The 19,246-nt window shown below is 34.1% G+C and overlaps 1 protein-coding gene across 1 annotated transcript in view; it reads right to left on the bottom strand.

Moving 5' to 3' along the window:
• Nucleotides 1–1,231: 1,231 nt before the first annotated feature.
• The window catches only part of LOC141685795 (serine/threonine-protein phosphatase 7 long form homolog), a 29,948-nt gene continuing 11,933 nt past the window's right edge, over nucleotides 1,232–19,246 (bottom strand). Inside the window, exons 2-4 of the mRNA XM_074490881.1 lie at nucleotides 1,895–2,249; nucleotides 1,444–1,615; nucleotides 1,232–1,380 (exon numbers count right to left, since the gene is read on the bottom strand). Of these exons, the coding sequence (XP_074346982.1) occupies nucleotides 1,232–1,380; nucleotides 1,444–1,615; nucleotides 1,895–2,249 (676 nt within the window). The remainder of the gene's footprint in view (nucleotides 1,381–1,443; nucleotides 1,616–1,894; nucleotides 2,250–19,246) is intronic.

Raw genomic sequence — 19,246 nt, 5'->3', positions numbered from 1 at the left:
GAGATTGTTGTGCAAGACATGCATGTACTATAACAAGACTAAGTCAAATTGACAGCCCTAAGAATTATTTGATTGATAATCTAAATTTATATTTTGTATTGTATTACTTAAGTCTGTAAAAATGTCAAAGATTAGACTGGAGTATATTTATGTAAACAGTCTCAAGCTTAAGAATAAACTCTAGAAGAAGATCAAGAAGATCATGCCTCAGAGAAATTGTGAAAAAGCTTGGAGTTGAATAAATCTGTGTTTGGAAACACATTCTTAGTCAAGATATCTAAAAGTCACAGATCAAGTCATATAAAGAAGTCATTCGAGAAATCCAGAATGACTTATCGAGAAGTCCAAATTGGCCTATCGAGAAGTCCCAGAGATATCGACAAGTCAAATGAAGATATAAAGATTGAAGATATCGACAAGTCACTTTGCATATGGAGAACTTAGAAATATCAACAAGTTCAAATGAAGACATGAAGATTGGAGATATCGAAAAGTCAAATATTTCATTAGAGATCTCAGAGATATCGGTAAGTCAATATGCCCATAGAGATCTCTAAAATATCGACAAGTCATTTCTACATGCAGAGTTTTGGAGACCTCGACAAGTCAAAGTTACCTCGAGAACTCAGAGACCTCGACAAGTCAAAACACTTATAGAGAATTAAGAGATCTCGATATGCCATTATACTTATCGAGATGTCAGTTCTCTATAGATCAAACTGGAGATCTTGATATGAAGCTCAAGTACATAATGCAAATAAGTTAAATATTCAATATTATCAATCAACAAACAATACAATCATTTATATTGAAAAGTCTACAAAAGCAGTTTGAAGAGTACAAGATCAAAGGCCAAGATTAACTGACAAAGGAAAGTCACAGATTCACAGGATTTGTAAAGATACACTAATCCAGAAATGGAAAGCTTTAGAGATAACTTAGAGTAGGGTTTAGTACATTCTATTGCATGCTATGTAAACCTGTGTTCTTTAGAGATAACTCTCTCAAGGAAGAAGCTGAGTTCTTTACTTACAAGGAACCCAAGATTTGTAGCAAAACACTAGCTTGATTTTAATATAAAATTATGTGAGTTTTAAAATATTGTGTGCACTGTTTATTTTCAGTTAACATAATATTGCTGCATTTCGTATCTGCTTTATTCACCAACTAAAAAACATTCAAAAAGCCCTAAAAAAATTCAAAACACATTCACCCCACTGTGTTGTATTCATTACCTAACAGTATCAGCGACAGAAACACGTATAGGAGGATCCCGACCATCCCCAAGATCTGTAGCTATAAGATCAGTGCGAGCATGAGTAGATGACTCAGGCACATCATGAGAATAAGTATGTAATGGTAGACGATCATCTCCAAGGTCTATAGCAATAGGATCATCGTTAACCAGTACTTTGGCTCGTCTACCACCAGCAGCTCATGCACCTCCGCGTCTAGCTCGACGGGCCAGTTGCTGCCTCTCCTCCAAGTGCCTAGCTCGACGAACCTCCACAGGCATCTCACCAAAACCATGTAATGTGTACTCTCTGACAAAATCATAACATTGGTCAGTAAAATGAGACACGTCAGGAAGAACATCCTGTGTCCGCTCAAATATCTACCTGAACATAAGACCCTAAAAACCAACAAAGAAGGAATACACATGTTACAAGATTCATGTATTAAATAACTGAACTACTAAAGCATTTATAATGAAACTATGAAAGCAAAACAACATATACAATAAACTGATTTAACAAGAAGAAAACTTATAATGCGATGATTAAATGCACCAACACGAGATATGGATCTAACTGTCCTCTCTAAATACGTACTCGGGCACTGCACTCTAAGCAACAATCGAGTCTCCAACAAATATATGATCTAAACGATGCACCCATATAGAGATACTAGCTGCATGTTTCTGAATCCATCTGATTTTGTCATTGCCCCTCAAGTTTGTACTATGTTCTGCCTCTGAGTAAACAACATCAACATGAATAGTCTGCACGAGCCCAAACTGTCTAGAAACTATATCAGAGCAATGAATCTCCACAATGAATATACATATCAAAGGCCCACGATAGCGCCAAATACGCTCACAAGTCAAGCAATAAGCTGGAAGATCAGCAATGACATCGAGAGGGTAAGGCTCCCATATGAACTGGGATGGTCCAAACCCATCCAATAACGTCTGAATAAAAGGGAGGGTATGGCCACCCGTAGTAGTGTAGGAATGACCATAAAGCCACCTATAATCACATTACAATAAACACTCAGTTTAAGATTTAAACTAAAGTTTGTATCATATTAAATTATTTTAAACGCTTCTAAAACCCAATTTGGGGATTAATGAACCCTAAATATTAAAAAGTGTTAAATTAAAATCTCATGAAAATGAAGTCCGGTTCTTAAGGTTTAGGGCCTAACGACCCTAAACCCTCGATGAAATTAGGGTTTAGGATCCATGGTTTAGGTCCATGATCCCCCAAATTGGGTTTTAGAAGCGTTTAAAAGAACTTTTTATGATACGGAAAGGGTTAGGGTTTAGGGTTTGTTGTTTAGGGCCTAAAGGCCCTAAACCACAAACCCTTGTTATTCCCAAATAATCTAACAATAGAATTACCGAATGGGGATTGAATGTAATTCTTGGTTTCTTTTGGAAATTAAGAAAACTTTTTACCAAAATATATTTGTGTTTGAATATCCAAGTGTGCGGAAACAAAATATATAAGTATTCAAAACACAAAGTAATTAAACACAAAGATTTAAAAAAATTCTGGTGTTTTGATCTTTTCCACCAGATATATATTGATTGAGAATTCTGTGATGCAAGAATGCACACGGCTACTTACAAGTAAAGTTACAAAGCAAAAATAGAGAAATTCCTTACAGATGTAGCTTTTTCTATTTTTCAGTTCAATCGATTTATTATTATCTACTTGCTATTTTTGGTTTATATATCACTAAGTTACATAAAAAAAGACAAATATATAAAATAAAATGTCTAAGTCTAATCACATGTTTCTTTATCTCTCTATCCAACATCTTTGTATTTCTTCAAGTAAGCATGGAAATGAAAATGCTTCGTTGTTCTCATAAACCTGCTAATAGGCTACCACATTCCTTTTGTATACAATCAACCCATGTGACTGTCAAGTCACTATCAACTGCTATTTGAATTTGTTATCCGTTAAGACTTTGTAGATTATCCGTTGAGTCTCTATTGGATCATCCGTTGATAGTATCTTGAGTCATCCGTCGAAGCCTTGAAGAATTATCCGTTGAAAGTATTTCCATAGTAGTTGACATAATTTCATTTATGCAAAATTACAAGGTATCTAATATTTACAATTAGCCAACCAATTTTACATATCATTCTAGTAGTCAACATGACTTAGAATATCCTATAACCTCTAATTCTCTAAGACATTACAGTATACAAGAATGTGCTACAAAAACTTATTTAAACATAAGCTACTCTATCAACGAATGAACAAGTGTGGTTATCCGTCAATAGTTACAAACACACTTAATTAAATCTACTATGGTGTTTTGGTGAAAAATCATCAAGCCTACAACATATTTCTAACAACCCTAAACCCTAACCCATTTCGTATCATATCAAGTTCTTTTAAACATCATATAAAACCCAATTGATTAAACCCTACCTTCTCAATTCTTTCTTCAATTTTCTTATGTTGCTCTTTCAGCTTGAGTTCAGCTGCTGCCATGTTGAATAAATCAATGATGTCCAATATTGGTGGATTTATGAAGGTAATGACTGGAACTATTACCTTAATGACTTGGACATGTACATCATTCTCCCCCTTTTTGTTATCATCAAGTAATGTCGGGGTTGAAGTTTGAGCAGCCACCAATTTTTGAAGAAGATGTGTCTGATGCACTTGATTGATAAACACCTTAGTAATTGAATTCTCCATTGCTGTCAGCCTTGAGTCCAATGTTTCAATCTTACTACCTAAGTCAAAGTCCTTCCTGAGTTTCTGGTGAATGTCTTTCATTTTTTACTCAGGAAGTTTGTACTCCATTCTTTCATTGATGTCCTTTTTTACTTTCTCAATTATGCTCTTGATTTCATCCACATCTTGACTTTTTTTTAGAGATTGTATTTTATGCAGTTGCAGAGAATCAAGATGGGCTCGTAGAAGATATTTGGTATTGGCATTAGTCGCGGCTTGGATGGCTGTTTGAGTCTCATGAATAAGCTTGAATTGTGTGGATTTAAAATGATGATCACTGCATTCTTTGGTGAGCATCTAGGCTGGAGTGCTTTTGGATGAGCTTGGTCATGCATCTCCCCCTATGTTTATGTCAGTATCATCATCATCATCATCATCTTCTTCAATAGAGTCATCCCCAAAAGAGTCACCAGAATCTAACTCAAGATCATCACTAACTGTAGGTGGAAGAGAGTTAATTGCATCATTTGCCCTTAGCATGGAGGCTGTAGTGTGTACCAAATTGAGAGTCTTCTCAGCATCCTCATTGCCCTATTCATCTAGAAACTAATATGCTGGAATAGGGTGAGTAAATGCATTAGCATCAAAAGAGACAGAATCTAGAACAACTTGATATTTTTGCTGAAATAGTATCTCTTTATCTGCATCATTGACATCCATTAACTCACTAGCAGTGGGATCTTCCCATTCTTCTGTACATGTCTTTCTCTTATTTTCTCTCTATTTTTGCATCAAGGGCTCCCCTTGGCTACCCACCCTCACACCCTCACCTTCACTATCTAAGGTGGAACTCCTCTCACTTTCTTTTGGCGTGCTGAAAAAAATAGCATGCATGTGTTCACTCTTTTCCTCTCTTTTTTCCTGGGAGCAACCCAGCCTCTCACTCATATCACTCCCTTCCCTCAATCCTTGAAGTGATTGTACAACTACTAAGTCATCTACACTAGTCACAAGCTTTAAAATTTTAAGTTATGTAGAGACTTCCAACGGATGAGAGACATCCGTCGAGATAGCAGTTGTGAATATCAATAGATGACTGTTGTTAGGCATATCCATCGAGGGACAATCACCGATCAACGGATGAGAAATATTCGTCAAAGAGGTAGAAATGAAAGGGTTAGGAGTTGAAACTTCAATTGAGTCTGTGGGGATTGATTTGAGATTTGTATGCACCGACTCATTAGTATTTGGAGAAATAAATGGCAAGTGAGCCAACAAATCATCAATAAGATGATGCTCACTTGCTTTAGATTTTGGCTCCTCCATGAGTTTCAAAGATGGAGAATCAGGAATTGATGTGTTTATCATATCCACATCCACTGAGTTTGTGGGAGAATTGTTTGTGTGAGGTGTTTCAATTGTAAGAGAATTTGGTTGTGACTCAATATTTATTGGAGCCACATCAATTTGAGTTTGAGATGGTGCAGTAACTGAGTCTTTGACTGCAGTTGGCACTGTGTGTGCACCCTGTGACTTCACCAAAGTTTTTAACTTTTTATTTCTAATGTAGGTTTGAGTTTGGCCCGTAGTGTCCCTATCCCTTTTGTTCTGTGCTCTTGGAGATGAGATATTTTCAATAGTTACATCCTTTTGGGAGGATGCAACTAGCAATTTGCTACTTTCCTTATTAATCACCATAGCCTTTTGGGAGACTGTGGTGTGGCTAGGCTGGGATTCACTAACCTCACTCACCTTATCCTTAGGGCTTCTTTTATGTTCACACTGTCCCTCATCTTGCTTACCACCCTCACACTCCCCTCATGTGTTTGGTAGTTTTTAAAACTAGTTTCTTTTGAGAGGAACTAGAGTGGGGTTTCTTTGATTTGGATTTTGAAATTTTAGGTTTTGTGGCTTGGGTAGGCATTTGTTTGGTCACAGTCACAGATTCCATAGCCATAGTTGAATGCAAAGAAACTGGAGGTTGGGAAAGAGTTGTCACAAAACAGTTACCTCACTTCCCTAAGGTGCCCCCATGATTGGTAGATAGTTGAGAGGTACTTCACTATGAAGATTGTTCATGTTCAAATCAGCAAGTACCCTCTTTTCTTGGACCCAACAATCAAGCTTATTTGTTGGGTTCTCAATCAAGAGTTCCTTAGAAACATGGTTTTCTAGCATCATAAGGAACCTAACATAGTATATGTTGTTTGACCTTTTCTTAATATCTCTTAATTTATATCTTAATTCTATCATGATAGAGTTACTAAAGTTGAAGTACTTGTTATTCAAAAGCATATAAAGCATATTAACCATTGAGTAAGTAACTGCATCAAAGTTGCTAATTTTACCAGAAAATGCTTTTATAAAAGAATAACAGAGAAAGCTCCATTCTTTTCTAAGGCCCATTCTCCTAATCTCACCTAGTTTGGCAGGATTTAGAGAATAGCCCATAGACATAATCTTGGTGCTCACATCAGTGTCGGTGTGCAATACATTATTATTATTTTCAGGCAAATGGAAGCAAGCTTGTATTTCATCACAGTTAATACAGTAATCATTACCGTTAAGAGAGAAGGAAATGGTTTTGTCCTTGGATTTGTACACAGCCGTAGTCCAGATCTGCTCCATAATTTCACAATAGATTACTGGAGACTTAAGTGTAGCATAGCTTAGTTTGCAGTTGTGAATAAAGTCCATCATCTTGTGATAGTCCTCAGAAGCAGCAATATTCTTTTCCACCAGTGCCACAAAGTTGTTCTTCTCATATACAAATCCAGACTGAGACATAATATTGACGACATGTGCCATTTGTGTGATTGAAAGCAGTTACAGAGAAAAAGGGTTTTTAGAGATGAAGAGAGTAAAATTGCTTTGAAAATAATGAGAAAGATAAAAAATGAAATGAAAAGTAAAAGAGGATTTTATACTATCTCATAAATAAATAAATAAATAAATAATTATAAGTACAATAAAGTACCCAATGAAAATTTCCAAACATAGCCGTTTAAAAATAAAGTAAACTGTAGAAATTCTAAAGATTATCCATCGACATATACATACATACTGTAAGTAAGTTCGACGGATAAGGTATAGAATTAATGGCTATGATTTAAGAAATTCAACGGATATAGATTAAACAAGTATCCATCGAGATATAAAGTACCTGGAAATATATTTGAATTTTAACAGATAATGGAATTCAATGAATATTTATTTTCAACGAATAATGAACATCCGTCGAGATATAAATTTTGACTTAGCCAAAATTTCATCTCTTTAGGAAAAATTAAATTTATTTATGGCTGCATTATAAATTGCTTGGACATCAAAATAACTTAGGAATAATTAAGCAAACCTAACTCACTTACCAACCTAGTGAAAGTTGACTCATCAAGTGGCTTGGTAAAGATGTTTGCAAGTTGCTGCTCACTTTGAACAAAATGAAGTTCCACAATACCATTCATGACATGTTCTCGAATGAAATGGTACTTGATGTCAATGTGTTTTGTCCTTGAATGTTGTACAGTATTTTCTTTAATGGCGATGGCACTTGTGTTGTCACATAAAATTGGAATCTTGTCCACATGTAGACCAAAATCCAATAGTTGATTTTTCATCCATAAGACCCGTCCACAACAGCTACCAACAACGATGTATTCAGCCTCAGTTGTAGAAGTAGAAACTGAATTTTATTTCTTACTAAATTAGGACACTAGCTTGTTTCCTAGAAACTGATAGGTTCTTATTGTACTTTTTCTATCTATTCTACAACATGCATAATCTGCATCTTAATAACCAATTAGATCAAAACCAGAATCTCTAGGATACTAAATGTCAAGTTTTGGCGTTCCTTTGAGATATCTGAAAATTCTCCTAGTAGCTACTAAATGAGATTCTCTAGGATCAGCTTGAAATCTAGCACAAAGACAAGTAGAAAACATTATATCTGGCCTACTGATTGTTAAATATAAAAGTGAACCTACCATGCCTCTATAATTTGAAATATCCACAGACTTTCCAATTGTGTTTATCTCAAGTTTAGTGGCAATGGCCATAGGAGTTTTTGTAGATGTGCAATCCATTAAGTCAAAATTCTTTAAAAGATGATGAATGTATTTGGTTTGACTAATGAATATTCCATCACTAATTTTCTTAACTTGGAGACCAAGAAAGTAAGTTGGTTCACCCATCATGCTCATTGCATATTTACTTTGCATTAGTTTGGCAAACTTTTTGCAAAGTTTTCCATCTATAGAGCCAAAGATAATATCATCTATACAAATTTGAACAAGTATGCCAGAGCCATTAACATTTCTAAAGAAAAGAGTTTTATCAACAATACCTCTTGTGAAATTATTTTCTAAAAGAAACTTTGACAAAGTGTCATACCAGGCTCTAGGTGCTTGCTTCAATCCATAGAGTGCTTTCAGAAGATAGTATACATATTCTGGAAATTTGTGGTCTTCAAAACCAGGAGGTTAACTGACATAGTCATCATCCTCCAAATCTCCATTTAGAAAGGCACACTTACATCCATTTGATAGATTTTGAAATTGGCATGGGTTATGTAGGGTAGAAAAATTCCGATACCTTTAAGTCTTACAATAGGAGCAAAAATTTCATCAAAATCTATGCCTTCCTATTGACAATATCCTTTAGCAACCATTCTGACTTTGTTCCTTATGACTATACCATTCTCATCCATCTTGTTTCTGAATACCCATTTGATGTTAAAAGGATTTTTGCATGATGGTTTGGATACCATCTTCCATATTCCATTCCTTTTAAATTAGTTTAGCTCCTCTTGCATAGCTAGAACCCAATCAGGATATAACAAAACTTCTTCTACCTTTTTTGGCTCTTCTTGTGACAGGAAGCTGCTATATACACATTTATTTTGAGTTTCTTTTCTTGTTTGCACTCTTGAAGATGCATGACCAATAATAAGTTCAAATGGGTGATCTCTAGTCCATTTCCTTTATTGTGGTAGATTAGTTCTAGATGAAGACGCCTCAAAGTTGTCTTAATGTGTGGCTGAATTTTGATTAAAAGAAACTCCCCCTAAGTTTATGTATCATTGACTTGAGGTTGGGGTCCTTTTTGTATGTGATCTAAAATGACTTTCAACTCTTATTGATGGCTCAACGGATGTTGAATTTTGCCTTTCGATGGATAATGCAGTTTGTCTATCAACGGATGATGAGCCATGTCTTTCAACGGATGCTGCACTTTGTCTTTCACGGATGCTACACTTTGTCTTTCACGGATGCTACACTTTGTCTTTCAACGGATGTAGAATTCAGGGCTTCATTTATTGCTGATTTTTCTGCATACTCCTTAGAAATTATTTCTTGATCACTTTCATCATCACTATCATCACAGTTCATCTCAACATTGTCAAATTTGAGGCTTTCATGGAAACCTTCATCTTGCAATCCTTCAATCTTCTTATCATCAAACACAACATGTACAGATTCCATAACAATGTTAGTTCTTAGATTGTAGACTCTATATACTTTTCCAACAACATATCCAACAAAGATACCTTCATCGTCTTTGGCATCAAACTATCCATGCTCAGTTTAATTCCTTAGTATGTAGCATTTGCATCCAAATACATGAAGAAAGTTTAGTGTTGGTTTCCTGTTCTTGAACAATTAATAAGGAGTCATGCATTTTACTTGATTGACCAAAGAAATATTCTGAGTGTAACATGTAGTATTTACAGCTTCAGCCCAGAAAAAAGTTGGTAATTTTCATTCTTCTAGCATTGTCCTTGCAGCTTCAATAAGAGATCTATTATTTCTTTCCACCACTCCATTTTGTTGTGGAGTCCTACTGCTGAAAACTCATGCATGATCCCATTTTCTTCACAAAAAAATCTCATTGTAGAATTGTTGAACTCAGTTTCATTGTCACTCCTGATTCTTCCAAGTTTGAGATCAGGATGATTATTGACTTGCCTTATATGATTGATAATAATTTCACTAGCTTCATCTGTAGATTTGAGGAATTATATCCAAGTGAAATTTGAGAAATCATCCACAATCACTAGGCAATATCTTTTCTTTAAGATTGAAAACACCTTGACTGGTCCAAATAAGTCCATGTGCAATAGTTGCAGTGGTTCTTCAATTACAGATTCAAGCTTCCTTTTGAATGATTCCTTGATTTGTTTTCCCTTTTGGCAGACATCACACAATCCATCTTTTGAGAACTCATCTTGAGGAATGCCTGTTACTAGGTCTTTCCTGACTAGTTCATTCATAATCTTAAAGTTCAAATGAGACAACTTCCTGTGCCATATCCAACTTTCATCTTGACTTGCTTTATTGAAAAGACAAGTGATAGAATCTATATTTGATGAGTTGAAGTAAACTAGATACACATTTCCTTTTCTCACACCTGTAAGAACCACTTTATTGTTCTTCTTGTTTGTAACGACACATGCTTCTGAATTGAAGGTTACAGAGTTGCCCTTATCACATAGTTAGTTTACACTCAAAAGATTATGTTTGAGTCCATCCACTAGAGCAACTTCTTCAATGATGACATTGTCTTTTGAAATCAAGCTATATCCCACAGTATACCCTTTTCGGTCATCTCTGTGGCGCCCTCCAAACCCGGGTTAGATGTTTGGGGTTCACAACACACACTCAATTTATAAACCTGTATATAAAATATTATATACATTGACCCTTCTTTACACAACCACAGATCACAACAGGTTAAAGTATGAAAACAAGCCACAACCTTAACTTTTATTACATCACACCAAAACCCAACTAGTTCAACTTACAAATGATAATGATATCGTTCTTACAATCTTGCATAACTCATTTACAATATAAAGCTCATGTTAGCTCGATCCAACTTAACCTGGAATCCTAGCTCGCACACTGGACTGAGAATCCTCGTTACCAACAATTTCCTTTTCAACTGTTGAAAATATAAAAAGATTTGTAAGAGTGAGCTAACTAGCTCAGCAAGTCATAATAGCAATAACTGAGGTTAAACAATGATCAATTAAAATAATTCAGAAGAATCAAGTTTCTAGATAAACAATGATTATAATTGGATATTCTATTTTCATTTTAAAAACCAATGTTAGGCTGCTGATCAGTCACGCACTAACCCCGAGCAAGGCTCCCAACTTTGCTCTATATACTGGATCCAAGGCACACATTGGCCTACTATGACCACGAATCTGGTCTGACCACAAATCTGGTCCACATTTATAAAACCATCCAATTCTAAAATAATTCAATATGATAACCATTACAATTCAATAAAAACAGAATCATGATTAACATTGATAAAGCATTTATCTCAGAGCATAAAATATTTCACAGGTATCACCACGGTATATCAAGGTGTAAATATGAAGAACGGCTTCAAGCTTGATGAAGAATCAAGTATCTGAAGAACAATGGTTTAATGATAGTACATGGTATAGATCTTTGATGTGATAGGGTATTCCAGGGTGTATAAGTTTCTGTATGCTCAAGAAATTCTGTTGCAATACTTGGTTTATGGGGTGTATGTATTTGTGGAGTAGTATTGTATTTGCATGGTTTAATATCTGAGAAATCAACCGTTGGTTTTTTACAAGAAATAAAGTTTACAACACAAGCTCAATGATATAATCAGGGTTCAAGTTTGAACAGTTTAAAGTGCTTGCAATATAAAACATGACTTATTTTGAAAACTAGCAATATGTTATGAGAAAGTTCAGAAATGTTTACAATATATCTTAAAGAAAGGTTCAGAAGTACTTTCCTTATCACAGATGATTTCCAATTTTAGTTGTACTCATCTGACAGTTCTGTTCATCAATCACTTTTCTTCTTTTTCTATGCCTTGCTTATATTCATCGATCACTTGCTTTCTTTTTCTACGCTTCAGTTCTATTTACTGATCATTGGCTTTCTTTTCTATGTCTCGCTTACTCTGCTAAGCATCACAAGTATCTTTGAATATTTAATTTCATATTATTATAATCGTCACATAGACGTCATAAGCTTTTATCTACCATTCATTTTGCCCAAATCCGATTTATTGATTGAAAGTTATAGCAAAAACCGTCAATCAATAACCACATAAGTATATAACACATCAATCAGATAGAATGTAGCACGTAGCACGCAAGATATTCAATCAAAATAATTTTCCAAAGAAGATTCGGGGTCAAAATGATTTTCCAGGTATTTAATACGAATTTTTGAACATTTTTCGGAATTAAAACGGACCTCTGAATAATTTTATAATTAAATAATAGGGTTAGAACACCCGAATCTGACTTTAAAATAATTTTAGAATAATTATCAAGCCTTGAAAATAATTTAAAATAATAATTTAAAGCTCGAAACTATTTTTCGGAATTTTTTGAAATCCAAATAAATAATTAAATCTAATTAAACAATCAATTAAAATTAATTAATAACTAATTAAATTAATTAATCAATTAGTATTTAAATTATTTGACTAATTAAATAATTAATTATCAACTAAAATTAATTAATTAACTAATTAAGATTTATTTTAGAATTAAAAACAATTTTCAGAAATAAACAATGAATTTTTTTGAAATAAAAATGAATTTTAGAAATTAAAAACAGAATTTTTGAATTATTTTTAAATAAAAATTCCAGAAACAGTTTTAGGGGAAGGGTTGTCTTCAACCTCAATTGAACGGCGGGGAAACGGGCGGAGGAACTCGCCGGTGGTCAATGAACACGTCGCCGGAACTAGGTTTCTCCAGAATCCGGCCGACGTCCGGCGAGACTCCGACGAGCCATAATTAACCCATAACCCAGTCAAATAAAATCATTTTTTATGCAAAATCGTTCCCTATATTCCCAGAAATTCTTACGTGTAACCCATGTCAACAGATGATCGGTCGAATAGCAAATCCGATCAAAATCCGATTGAATTCCGGCAAAATCGAAAAATCATTCATATCTTTTCCAAAATCATCAATTTAGATACCAAATTAAAGCTCTGCTTACCTACAATCTATTTCTCAGATAAAAATCAACAATCATCTCATCAATAATCAGAAAAATCGAAATTAAAAACAAATAAAAAAAAACAAAATTTCGACTTAAACGATTTAGCAATCGTTTGATACAGGTAAATATATGAATCGATTGCAAATTATATAAGGAACCTATCCCAATCATCAAAATCAATCAATAACCCTTGAATCAAAAAGCCCCAAATTTAATTAAGAACATTCAAACTTATAAACCCTATTTTCTGAAATTCAAAAATCAAATCCCCTTCTCTATATGTTATTGAACTCCAAATTCATCATATAATATACCAAAATGACCAAGATAAAATTATCTACAAGATTCAAGCATCAAATCACACAAACAACATCAAGAACAAAAATTCATATTTTAATTATTAAATAATTCGAATTAAAATAAATAAATAAGAAAATCACTTTGATTTCCGCACTAAAATGGTTGATTGATTCAGAAAGAACTTTTCGAGAGCTTCGATTTGATATATGGCACGCCCGAATCGGAGTTCGATAACGCCTTCGTTTGGGAATTTGATTCTAAAGAACGTAGCGAATAATTAGGGTTTTCTCTGTAAATTCTATATATTTACTGATTGATTATGATTATACGAAGAAAATAAAATAAGAAAAGGGCTATTTATATTTATGGAATATTGGTTCGTGTTGGATCATTTTGGATCGAAAAATAAGTTACTTAGAAGCTAAGTAACTGCAAAACGATCTTATTTGATACCCATATTGGATAATTATCCAAACCGGGCTTTTTATAAAACGCTTTATATGAAAATAATGTAATAATATCCCACCTTTCGAGAATACGGGTTTCATTGATCTATCGAAATGATTATCGTATCGAAAATTTGCGCAAGGGACGCGTACGGGTCAAACCGTAATCCAGATCGAAAAAGTCAAAACACGGAAAATGTCCGGAATTACCAGATTAGGTTAGGAAGGAGTTTTCGGAAGAGTTTCGGGTTGTAAAAACGGTTGAAGTTGGATGATTCTCGGCTTTACAAAATAGTTTTGTAATAGAAAATAATTAATAAATTCATAAATCATTATAAAATTATATAACACTCCAAAAATTACCAGAAAAATACCATAATTATCTATATTTTATTTTGGACATAATAAAATTAACATACATATACTTTACCACATATAAACATCCACATATCAACACCAATTATCAGATAATTCACCAAAAATCACTGAATAATCACATATTAATTATTTATCGATAAAAATAATTACACGCTATGTCCCGGATATTACAATCTCCAAAAGTAATACTTGGTCCAGCTCTCTCCTTGAACTCAGTAAGCAGGGAAGAATCTCAAGTCATGTGCCTTGAGCAACCACTATCCAGATACCAAAGATTCCTTTTGTTTCCCTGCACACATCAAAATCAAAACAAGTTGATTTTGGTACCCAAGTTTCCTTAGGTTCTGCCTTGTTAGCCTTCTTTTTAGGTTTCTTGGGCTTTTCTCACTTAACTTAGGTGATTGAGATTCAACCTTGGTCATTAGAGTAGGGCTTTGAAAACCATTCATAATTGTAGAATTATCATGCACATGTTGGTTAACATGAAATGGCATATTATGTGCAAACATGTTATTTCCAGTATGGTATGCTACATGTCATTTGAGGCATATTGAATGCAGCATAGTAAGGATTTTTTACAAATGGCATATTAGCAAATTGTGCATTCAAATTTTATGCAGGCATGACATTCATAGGCATTGTAGGCATGTTGGGAAATGAGGGAGGTATAGACATGGGTGCAGGCATAGCAGATTTGCAATTAACAGAAAAATAATTAACACTACCGCACTTAACACAGATTTTTCTAGGTGCATATTTATCAGGTTTGTAGTTATTATGTATGTTAATTCCTACTTTCCCATTCCTGTTATTTTTCCTTTTGGAATCTGCCTTGACCTCAATTTTCTCCAATCTGTCATTCAGTTGCTTAATTGACAGATGCCCCACATTCACTCTTTTATTCTCCTTGACTTGACTTGATTCTCCTGTAACAAAGTTCTTGAAAACTGATCCATATTTCTCATTGAGTTTAGCTAGCTTAGCTTTGCCGATTGGTTTCTTTTCAATCGACATATATGGATCCTTGTCTTTCGACGGATAATCCCTTTTGGCTTTCGACGGAAACTTCATCATATGTTGATTCCACATCCGTTGATAATCCTTTTACCAACAGAGGATCCAGTTTCTCCTTGCTCTTTTTCCAGACTTCTTCATAGAATGATTCTATACCTTGAACCTTAGCAATTTGGGCACTTACATTTCTTGATGATTTCCAAGCCTTGATTACTTCTTGCTCTCGTTCAAGCTACTTTCTTAATATTTCTTCTTTCTTCAAAGATTCAGTCAATTCATCTTTTGCAATCTTGCACTCTATCTTCAGTTTCTCAAACTCAACGAATTGAGTTCCTAGCACAGTATTCCTCTCACTTAAAAACAAATTATTATCTTTAATTTTTGTGTTTTTTTAGTGAGTGATTTAAGTGTAACACGCAAATGATATAATTTTGTTGACATGTCATTTATAGCATCATTACACTCATCTTTAGAAAGGTGTGCTAGATTAGTAGTGATTACTTGATTGGTTGAAGAACTGACTTTTGCTTCATCTGATTTGGCCATTAGGGCAAGATTGACATAACTTGTTTCTTCATCTTCATCTACCCCATCAGCCGCCCAGTCATTTTCCTGAGTCAGAAAAGCCCTTTCCTTTTGTTTGAGCAGTTCAAAGTACTTCTTATTGTAGTCCACATGCTCAAATTTCTTTTTATAAAAATCAGGTTTTTGCATTCATTGGAAAAATGACCACTGTAATATCCGGGATATATCGTGTAATTATTTTTGATATTATTATGTATGCCCAGTATCTATTCTGTGAGTTAATTGTTAAGTGTTATATGTACTTGAATATTCAAAAATAATATTAATTGAGTATTTTAATTTTTATATGTCCAAAATAAAATATAGATAATTGTCATATCTTCCTAATTATTTTTATGTTGATTTATGGATTTATAAGAATCATATGAAATTTCTAAAATCTTTTTCCGGGTAATTAAAATCTATTTTATAAAAACGGGAACCAACCGACGTCAACCGTTGTTACGTTTTTGGAACCCGAAACTCTTCCGAGAACTCCTACCTAACCTAATTGTAATATTCCGAGCATTTTTCATGTTTCGACTTTTTCGATCCGGCTTACGGTTTGTCCTGCGCGGGTCCCGGCGCAACATTTTCGATACAATATTCGTTTCGGTAAATCAATAAAACCCGTATTTTCGATAAACGGGAGCTTTTTATTAAACTATCCCAATTATCACTTCGTAATACGTGTAACCAGGCGCTGAGACCAAGACCGCAGTACAAATTGTACTGATTTGGATAATTATCCCGAAAACCGATACCGTTTGGATCAGTTTTTACAGATAAACGTACTGTTTTATATCCGGAATGATCCAACGGGATACAAATTTTCCATAATTATAAAGAGCCTTTTTTTCGTATCAAAATCATTTGCAGATAGTTAATTATATAATTTTCAGAGAAAAACCCTAATTACATAAACTGTTCTAAGAATCAAACAGCAAAACGAAGGCGTTACCGATCTCTGTTTTTAAAGCTTGAGTAACCAAAACGAAGGATTTGAGGTGTTCTATCAGATTCTGAGCTTTATTTCACTGCATAAATCAAGGTTATTTTTCTAAAAATTTATTTATTTTCGAATTTATTTTATTAAAAATATGAATTTTTGTTCGGATGATTGTTTGTATGATTTGATGATTGCATGTTGTAGAGCTTGTTTTCCTGATGATTTTCATATGTCATACGTCTGATTTGGAGTTCAATAACATGTTCAAATTTGAGTTTAATTTTCGAATTTCAAAATTAGGGTTTATAACCCGTATGAATGTTCTTAATTGAAATTTGGGGGTTTCTTATTCTGTGATAGATTGATGTTGTGTTATAGTGGGTTGTGTTCTCTGTGAAATTTGCAATCTAGTCGTATAAGTTTCATGAACCAACGAGGTCTATAGAGAAGGGAGTTGTGTTTTGAAGTTTTCCGATGTTCGCCGGAAACTGGAAAACTTCACGGCCAAATTCCGGCCAACTCAGGGATTGTTAGGTTGTTTTGATTGCATGGTTGTGTTCCTGGTAACCTGTAGATGTGATCTGGAGGTGTTGGTGGGGTGAGGACGTCGGGAACATGTTCTCCGGCCACTCCCGACTTTTTCCGGCGACTGGACTGCAAAATTGCAGTTTGGTCCCTGCAGTTTTGAAAACGATGCAGTTTGGTCCCTGCAGTTTCCAGACTTTGCAAAAATTGGATTTCTGTTTTAAAAATGTTTAAAAATCATATTTCCTATTTATTTTTATTATAAAAATTCGTTTTTAATTTCTGAAAATTCTAAAAATTATTATTTTAATTCTGAAAATTATTTTTAATTCACAAATAAATCTGAATTAATTAGTTAATTAATTTCAGTTAATTTTTAATTGATTAATTAGTCAATTAATTCGAAAATTAATTGATTAATTGATTTAATTAATTATTAATTGATTTTAATTAGTTATTTAATTAGATTTAATTATTTAAAAATGATTTAAAAATTCTAAAAAATAGTTTCGAGCTTTAAAATATTATTCTAAATTATTTCCAAGGCTCGATAATTATTCTAAAATTATTTCGGAGCCAGAATGGGCCAACCGAACCCTGTTTATTAACCCGAAATTGATCCAACGACCCGTTTTAATTCCGAAAAATGTTTTAAAAATTATTTTAAATACCCGAAAGCATATTTATGACCCGAGACTTCTTTATAGATGATATGTCATTGATTACGTGATGTATTATGTGTTATATGTGACCTGTTGTTTGACTATCGGTCTATATATTCGGTGTTTACTTGGTTATTGCATAGATTTCAATCCGTTAATCGGATTTGGGTAAAACGAAGGGTAGATAGAAGTATGTGTTGAATAGAATCCTGTGAGTTGATGATTGATAGATGCTTATGATATGTGAGCAGAAGAGGCAAGGCGTAGGAAAGGGAAACAGGTAGTTGAGGAGTAAGACGATTGTGATTGAAAGCAAGTGCAGGATAGTAAGCTAATATCAGGCAAGTGTTCTGAACTTTCTCGAGATATTGTAATTCTTGATAGTCTTGTTGACATTGCAAGTGCTTTGAAGCACGGAAACCTAAATCCTGATTTCAGTTATTGTTCTTGAGCTATGAACCATATTCTTTCTAAGCCATTGATTATTGTATACCCAAACACGAACCACAAATCTACGATACTACTCCACAAATACATATAAACTAAATACCAGACACTGAACTGAATTATTATATACTCAATCCATGATATCTTATGCTTTGAAAGACCAAATCTTTGAAACCCTAAAATGTTGTTTCCTTTGTTATCCAATTCTTTCATTACCCAGCATTCAAGCTTTGAAAGTACCTTGTTGATCCTTACAAGGATTGAAACCCTTTCATTGTTAAACATTTATTGTTGTTAATGATTTCGGTTATTGTTTATTATTGCATATTCTGTTATTATGTTAGAATTGGATTGTTTTTATAAAATTATGGACCAGATTCGTGGTCAGACCTTATAATGGTCAACTTAGGCCAATGTGTGCCTTGGATCCAGTAGTTAGAGCAATGCTGTGTGCCTTGCTCGGGGTTAGTGCGTGACTGATCAGCAGCCTAACCTTGGTTTTAAATTAAAAGTATACTATCCAATTCTAAATCATAATCCATTGTTCATTTGATATCATAACCATATTCACCTGATGATCATTATTCTCAGTTTTGTTATTGTGACTTGCTGAGCTAGTTAGCTCATTTGTGCGATGTTGTTTATATTCTTTCCAGTTAAAAAGGAACCAGTTGGTAAAGAGGATCCCCGGTCCAGCGCGAGAGCTAGGGGTTCAGGTTGAGAAAGCTGAGCTAGTAGGCTTCTTTTGGAATAATTTAAGTTTGTAAAAGTTTGTAATAATGTTTAATACTCAGTTTGAATTTGAAATAGTTGGGATTTGAACGGTTTGTAATATATTAGTGTGTTTGGCTTGTGTGCATATTTTAACCTGTTGCGGTCCGTGGTGGTTGGTAAGTAGGGTCATTGCATATATTATTATTATCTTTATTATTGTTATAAGCAGGTTATAATTAAGGTGTGTGTGTGGATCCCAAACTTCTGACCCGGGTTTGGAGGGCGCCACAGGTTTGGTATCAGAGCTACAGGTTAT

Source organism: Apium graveolens, chromosome 9, assembly GCF_009905375.1.
Source record: "Apium graveolens cultivar Ventura chromosome 9, ASM990537v1, whole genome shotgun sequence".
NCBI lineage: Eukaryota > Viridiplantae > Streptophyta > Magnoliopsida > Apiales > Apiaceae > Apium > Apium graveolens.
The sequence above is the reverse complement of the archived record's forward strand: the minus strand, read 5'-3'. Positions and strand labels throughout refer to the sequence as shown.